At 31.5% G+C, this 7,444-nt stretch overlaps 3 protein-coding genes across 3 annotated transcripts in view; 2 read left to right on the top strand and 1 right to left on the bottom strand.

Moving 5' to 3' along the window:
- Positions 1-1,312: 1,312 nt before the first annotated feature.
- LOC112600683 (osteopetrosis-associated transmembrane protein 1-like) lies at positions 1,313-3,003 on the top strand. The gene is made up of 6 exons (XM_025347977.1): positions 1,313-1,657; positions 1,767-1,929; positions 2,003-2,123; positions 2,206-2,417; positions 2,481-2,649; positions 2,731-3,003. Exons 1-6 carry the CDS (start codon positions 1,557-1,559, stop codon positions 2,799-2,801), a joined length of 837 nt encoding a protein of 278 aa, XP_025203762.1. The 5' UTR covers positions 1,313-1,556; the 3' UTR covers positions 2,802-3,003.
- Positions 3,004-4,099: 1,096 nt separating this feature from the next.
- LOC112600711 (chromatin modification-related protein MEAF6) lies at positions 4,100-6,787 on the bottom strand. Its single transcript, XM_025348023.1, has 5 exons — positions 6,447-6,787; positions 5,437-5,643; positions 4,889-4,922; positions 4,614-4,807; positions 4,100-4,254 (listed from the first exon to the last, which is right to left on the bottom strand). Exons 1-4 carry the CDS (start codon positions 6,519-6,521, stop codon positions 4,638-4,640), a joined length of 486 nt encoding a protein of 161 aa, XP_025203808.1. The 5' UTR covers positions 6,522-6,787; the 3' UTR covers positions 4,100-4,254; positions 4,614-4,637.
- A 181-nt stretch (positions 6,788-6,968) lies between these two features.
- Positions 6,969-7,444, top strand: part of LOC112600710 — a 14,672-nt gene continuing 14,196 nt past the window's right edge. The window contains exon 1 of the mRNA XM_025348022.1: positions 6,969-7,444. The gene's annotated coding sequence lies outside the window, so the exon portion shown is untranslated.

Genomic DNA, 7,444 nt, shown 5'->3' with positions numbered 1-7,444 from the left:
GTTTTCATTTCAATTCTAAAATATAAGCAATATATGAGTGCATTTTTTTTTTTTATAGAACCAGTCGGTACCTAGATACTTTAGTTCAATTTTTACAAAATTTATGAAATTCGTGATAGTATGCAAATGTTATTTCTTAGTTTTATTTAGTTAAGTTATTATTGTTCATGTGAAACTTAAAAATTATTTTTAGAAATTGCGTACAAGATTCTTTATAAATTTTGAATAAGGAATAAAAAAAAAGTTCAGCATAAAGCCACATAGTTTTTTATGGGTGATTGAAGTACATTATTTGAAATTTTTTGGTAAAGAAATTTGAAACATTCTACTAATGTATAATTTTTTTTTTATTTAAAATAAAATTTTCAACATATTAAGACAAGTTGAGAATTTATAGACATTTTGAATTTTATTTTAGGTTTTTGAGTGTTGCATCACAAGATGTTTAAGTTCATTTAAAAATATTGAAAATTTAACAGAAGATCACACTTAAGTTGTTCTCGTGATATAAGTGATGAGAGTTACGTTTTTAAAATTCTAAAAGTACCTATAAAATGTCTACAAAATCCGTCAAAAACATAAAATTTGAAAATTTAATTTAAGGTTTCCCATAGAGTTATCTAATTACAATTAAATGTAGTATTGTTATTGTAATAGGTAGGTATCTAGCAAGGTTATTAATATAAATAGAAGGTTACCTTATTTAGAACTAAAACTCTTTTCACCGGCTTGTATATAATATTATTTTCGAAATTTTGGGACTAATTTTAAACTTTTTATACTGTAGGTAAATCTATTCCGCGGTTATCTGCAGATAATAGATAGATATAATTTATAGATAACCGTGACCTGTCCATACCATTCTAGTGTACTGCGTACACGATCACTTACTGCACGTAAATATAATATCAACAGATTGATTTATTGCTGGAAACGATTATTGTTTTATTATGGTTGACAAATGACAGTGGACGCATCGATTGTACCTTGATCACGACATATTAACCGTAAAAATACCCATCTATTGTATATTTAAGTAGATAATTAAAACGAATACCTAATTAATAATTTTAAAATGAAACTTATGGTGTAATGGGTACCATGTTTTTTTTTTTGCGCTTTGATCTCACTACCAATGTACAAAAGCGCTAAATGAATTCGTGCTTTTGGTTTATCGAAAAAAAATTCATGATTTGCGATTTTGGGTTTTACCGGTAATAGATAATAATATTATTATCGTATTATTTACTTTTTTATGTTATGAATCACGCCCGTGATAATAGAAGGTCATCCGTATACCGTACTGATAACGGTCTTATTTGTTTCTATATTGGACACTTGTTTTTTATACAATATCATTCACGCAATATTATTAAAAATGATTTCCGCGATCTTCAACGATTCAGTTAATAAAGAATGTGAATACTGAATAGACCTACGAAATACGTACAATTTGCTTGACTCTTAGACATTGACAAATGCGAAAAATTTTAACCCGAAGAGTGTTCTCGTAATTATGAAATATTCAAACAGAACAATATTTTAAATCATCAGAAATGGCCAAGATCGTTTGTTTTTTCTATACTTACTTATTTTACTTGAACGCAAAACTGTCATTCGCGTCCGAAGTGTCCTTATCATCATCACCCGAGTCCATGTAAGTCGACATTTTTCGTAATTCATTTTTGACAGCTGCGAATTGTTTTTTATTAAATAGTTTACTAACGGATTCTGTTTTGTTCTCGATTCAATTTTTGTCCCTCTAGAAACGTGTTGCCCGACGGATGTCAAAATCTACTGCAATCGTTTGCCAACGATACTGCCAGATTCACATTGTGTGTTGTCTCCAACGCTCGACCGATCACTGTTTGTGAGAAATGTGTGAACGAGTACAATCAAGTATTTAACAGATACAAAGAAATTCAAAAGGTCAGTAAGATTGTGAAATAATTGCATGTTGTGCGTTCTAATCCTCTTTTGTTTTATTGTTTCTCTTTGACAGTTGCACAACAACGACAGTGAGATAGACTGTCGAGCAGTTTTGACTAATATCGATCGGTTACAAGTTGTGTACGCAAGCTACAATTATGTGTTGGACATGTGGCAAAAGGCGTCATGCGAACGTTAGTACTTACGCAGTTACTACAAACTAATACCTATCGTTAACACTTGTGATATAACCAGTATTTTTATTGTATTTATTAGTATGTTTGAACGGTACCGTTTTCAACGACAAGGCAAAAGAAGTGATGGCGCGCAGCGATGATTTGGACAAGTGCATATCAAAACACATGAATGACACGGAACTTTTAAACTCGACAATTTGTGCCGATTGCAAACAATATTACACTAATTTAACCAATTACTATGATACGTACAAAAATGATAAAACATTTTGTATGGATGTCGTTGATCTGGTGAGTGAATCGATTGGCAAATTTACTTTGAAAGTTATGTTTTTAATCACTGATCTATTGTAGATCAACACTACACAAAGCGATTGGAGTTTAAAGTTCAAATGTCACGTGCCCAACTACGATTCTGAATGGATTTTACTGGTCATTTCGTTCATTGTACTTTTAATACCCTTTTTATTTTATTTCATCAATTGGTTAGTATCTCAGGAAAGATCAAATGTATTAATATCGCGTAAGTATTATTTATGTAATTATATATACATATAGTTGATTGTGGACTTGTGGTTAACGTGTAATATTCGTTGCTTCGCAGAAAACCGTTGGCATCAACGATTTACTAATAATGCAGCGTCAACTTCTGGTTACGTGGTTATATCATCCTGAGTTTGTGTTTATTGAAAATTTAATATATTGTGATTTGTGACTGGAAAATGTTATAAGCTGGTAATATTTTATATTTATTCATGTAATTACAACTGTTAAGTTAGTTAATCAGATTTAGTGTCAACTGTGATATTTGAAAATTATGAGACATAAAAGAAAAAAATTAATGCGATTATTTAATATGTTTAATTAATTAAATTATCTGAAAAAAAAAATTGTAATCGTAAATTGTTATTAATTATTATAGCTTTAATTTTCTATAATTATATCATGTTATATATTTTTTAACTTGGATTTACAATATCCAAACACTCTTATCCACTTTGTGTTGATTATAATATATTTTTTCAATGTTAAACTGACATATAGTACAGTGGTCAGTCCGCAGTCGTTTCTATTCAACTCTGAACCCACCAATAATTATTGATGCAAAATTCTAATCGGATGCAGTACTCTGCATGTACGTTTATTAACATTATTTAAATTTTTTTATATATACATGTGAATAAATACAAATCGTTAGTCTCTAGCAGATAGCACTGTAATCCAAAAGTGCTTCAATCCACATGTATTTGACCATTGAAAATACTTTATACTTATCTGTACAATCTTAAAATTTCAAGACAATAGTAAAACAATAACTATTCAAAAATTTACAAGAAATTAACACTAAACAACTCGAAACTTGTGTCTCTAGTTTATGCATTTAACTGACATATTGTAAAACGTATTAAACATATTAAGTGACAAAGTACGAGTAAAAAACTAGTTTATTCTAAAGTAATAATTATTGTTTTTTACATTTTGTATTTATAGTTTGTTATTGTGTTTTAAAAAATGTGTTTGTTATTTACATAATAATAGATAAAAATTGTATTTTACAGTATTTCTTTATCAAAAGAATATTAAACTGATATGAACTGAATTATTGATGATAGTGTATTGTTGTTGTAGTTGGGTGGAATGTTAATTTAGAATGTAATTAAATATATAAGTATTGCCACATTAATTTTTGATTTTATTTTTAAGTGTTTTATTAAAAAGTATTTAAAGATTAATTCAATGTACTTCATGCTTTTATTAAAGTTAATGAAAATTAAATTAATTGTATAAATTATTAATAAGTTTTTTGTCAGATATTTTAAAACATAATAATTTATAATTATTAATGCATTTCTTAAAATTAATGTTAATTGATTTTTAAACTATAATTTTATAATACAATTATAAATGATTATTAAATGTGTTATGTTAAAAAATGTGCTATTATGTTTTAGTTTTACATTACTGTACAATAATTTACAGTCACAATTATCTTCGTACAATAATAAATAATTCTAAGCTCAAAATTGTAATAGTTAATAGTTATAACACATTTACAAAAAGGTTGTTTGTTAAACAATATTAACATAACATTACGTTCTCACTGCGGTCGCTGGAACTGTTTTAAAACCTGAATGAAACAAAATTATTTGTTAAAAACAGATTTTGTATGAGTTTAATTTAATACACAATATTTTAATAAATATGCATATCATTATTATATATGTTTGAATAAGTAGATAGTGGGCTGATGATGTTAAAATGCAAAATATTTAATAACTAAGGCAAATTGTTTAAAAATTTAAATTTTATAAATATTTTTAACTTCAAATTCTTAATTAATTATTTTTGTTTATTAGTTATACTTAAAATTTAAGTAAAAATACAATATAAATACAATAATATTATAAAAATAGTAAAAAATGTATTTAATGTATCATTGGTGTCGGTAGTATTACAATTTATATTAAGTAGAAGTTATATACTTACTCTATTGAGTTTGTTAAATGAAGATCATCGGTTCTTAACTTTTTTAGTACTAGACGTTCGTTTGGCAGAAGCTAAAGGATTTCTGGGAGTGGTTGGACCATTTGTCAAATTATTAGATTTTCCACTTTCTTTGGTCATGTTATCTTCACTACCACTATTTCCTGTTTGTGACTCAGTTTCACTGTTTATTTCAGCTAATAATAACAAATATCATATTTATAATATTAAATTAATTTTAATTATGGATTAATAAAATACAATAATTATATTAATACCTTTTTCTTGAGCTTCCACTAAACCACTCACAGCCTGGAAAACCAAAATTTTCACAATTGTAAGTACATATAATATAGTTAGGTATAGCAAGTACTTATAGCTGTCTGAAGGAGGATTTAAAGATTTTGTTGATTTTAATTTTAAATTAAGTACAATATTTTTATTTTAGTAAAAAGTAAATGTATAGTAGTTATTCACTAATAAGTAAAATACATATTATGTGACACATAATATACGTTAAAAGTTTTTTATTGAACCAAGGGAATAATTATTTAAGTTCAATTAATAATTATTGATTTTTGATTATTAATAACATAAAAGTATATCATTATTTTATGAGTGAAATTATGTTTATAACTTTCATAAAATAACAATGATAATATTAATACCACAACACTTATAACTTATACCACAAGATGTTACTAAATAATAACAAATTACATTTTAATGACCCAGCTGTAGTGCAGTTTAAAAATTAATTTTTAGGTAAGAGCTTAAAAAAAAAACCTTAAGCTTAAATTTATTATTTAAAGAAAATAAAACTTACAGCCATGGAGGTAATAGAAGATTTGGAAAAAAGACGCTCAGCTTCTTTGAATTTTCTGTTACGCGGTTCATTTTTAGAATTAGGAAGCTTGTTAGCCGATGTAAGATATCTATCCCAACCACGAATGATATTACCATACAAATGAGTGTCCTCTAAGTAACTTCCTTCAAATGCATAAATTTGACGTTCAAGATTGGCCAAAGTTTCCTAAAACCACAAATAAATATTAGTTCTACAAACAAACAATTAATTCACAAAACTATTCTAGTTATTGTACCTATCAATGTTAAAAATTATTATAAAATGTAATTGTCAACGTAGCAACACATTTTTATAAATTAAAAATATTTAATGCAGAATACAGCAGGTACAAACAAATCTATATAATAGTGGATTGAAACTGTTTAATATTAATGTAAAGAATATTTGGTATTTTTTGTTGTCTATTGGATTGTGTTTATAACTATTATTATAACATTTTAATTTCATAAATACCGCGAGTTATAAATGAATTTTCATTGGTAGGCATAAACTTTTTGTGCACATCAATTATACAACCGGTAAACACAATATAATTATTATTGTAAATTGTTGTATCAACACGTACTGTATCTCCTCTAGCTCTAATCCTCGCATTTCTTGTCGTAACTAGGTACTGAATTAAAAATAATATCAAGAATCTAAAATGATTAGGGCCGGTTGCTATGATTATGAAAACATAAAAATTTATTGGTTGGTTACAAACGTAACAATACAACACATGCAACATGATCTGTACAACTACGAGAGGGTAAAATTGAAAAACCTATGCACCCTCTGGTGCAAGACTTTTAAGCCAGGCTAAATCGGCAGTTCGTAAACGAACCGAAAGTAAGATTTAATAATGGTATAGGCAAGTGCGGGCGACATATTGGCAGAGACATTCGTAACGGACGCGTTGGTCGCGCGCGTAGATTACGAATTATGGTAATCGGAAGCGCGTTCGAATCATCCGTAAAATAGAAACTTACGGCAATGTCTGATTTGCGTTTGACGAGCTCAGCCAGCTCGGTGCGCAAGTCGTTGGAACCTGACGACTTGGACATGGCGCGCGGGCTCGGAAACGGTGCCCCGAGTATCTCTATCGCTCGAACGCGGTACCCGCCCAAACCGCGATTGAGTGTTTTGAGAGAAAACCAACGAAATATTAATAATGATTTATAATATTCGTTACGAGAGTTTCTCGACCGATGTTATCCGAAACGATATCGTCGTCGCGGTTTTCGGTGTGTAATAGATTGTCGGCAGGTCAGCTCAGAGTAGAGTTATCCGCGGCAATCGGTGTCTGTCGTCTGACGGTCCGTTATCACCTATCGGTTATCACGGGTCGTCCGTGAACGCAGTTTGTTTACGTTTTGTCGTCGTCGAAATATTGGCGGGATCCGTAAACCGTCGGCGGCAGCGGCGGCGTCTGACGCGAGAATGTTGGCGGCACTGCACCGCTTGCTAAAAACAGCGGCGGCGGGTGGGGTGGCGCGAGCTTTACTCTTCGACTGCATCTCGCGCGCACCTCCGAGCTTTTGTCCCGGCTGGCGCCCCGGGCGAATTGATTTACGGCTTAATCGGGCTTATGCGTGTTATTGATTTGCCCACGCGCGACGGCGTTCGACCGACCGTCTGGCCGAGCGGCTGCAGTAGTTGGCGGCGAGTTAGCGCGCCGAACAGCAGCTGGTACGCTTCGAGCCGCATTTCATTTTCGTCGCGTCGTCGTGCTATAAATAAGACCGTCGTTTGAGCGCGGGTGTGGGTCCGCGCACACGGAACCGCGTCGCGTCGGCTGGACAGCGGCAAGTCCGAAGTCGCGTGCACACTCGTCCGCTGCGAACGAGCGTCGGGCGCGAAGTCGGCGGAGTCCAAAAACGGGGGTGCCACTGCCTCCACGGAGTGTCGATCGCGGCCGCCGTCCGGCCGGGAACGAATCGGCGGAGGAGATTCGAGCGTGCTGCGGATATCCGCGACGAGCAGAGAA

This window comes from Melanaphis sacchari, unplaced genomic scaffold (genome assembly GCF_002803265.2).
Source record: "Melanaphis sacchari strain LSU unplaced genomic scaffold, SCAv2.0 Contig66_pilon_pilon, whole genome shotgun sequence".
Lineage (NCBI taxonomy): Eukaryota > Metazoa > Arthropoda > Insecta > Hemiptera > Aphididae > Melanaphis > Melanaphis sacchari.
Note: the sequence above shows the minus strand (reverse complement) of the source record. Positions and strands in the feature narration are given on the sequence as shown.

What these genes read in the sequence shown, in the direction of transcription:
- LOC112600711 (XM_025348023.1), bottom strand. Translation starts at nt 6,521, where the DNA reads ATGTCCAAGTCGTCAGGTTCCAACGACTTGCGCACCGAGCTGGCTGAG. An exon ending in CTTCTATTACCTCCATGGCT is followed by an intron (nt 4,923 to 5,436) that starts GTAAGTTTTATT and finishes TTGGTTTTCCAG; the next exon opens with GCTGTGAGTGGTTTAGTGGA. An exon ending in AGTGGAAGCTCAAGAAAAAG is followed by an intron (nt 4,808 to 4,888) that starts GTATTAATATAA and finishes TGTTATTATTAG; the next exon opens with CTGAAATAAACAGTGAAACT.
- LOC112600683 (XM_025347977.1), top strand. Translation starts at nt 1,557, where the DNA reads ATGGCCAAGATCGTTTGTTTTTTCTATACTTACTTATTTTACTTGAAC. An exon ending in GTATGGATGTCGTTGATCTG is followed by an intron (nt 2,418 to 2,480) that starts GTGAGTGAATCG and finishes GATCTATTGTAG; the next exon opens with ATCAACACTACACAAAGCGA. An exon ending in ATCAAATGTATTAATATCGC is followed by an intron (nt 2,650 to 2,730) that starts GTAAGTATTATT and finishes GTTGCTTCGCAG; the next exon opens with AAAACCGTTGGCATCAACGA.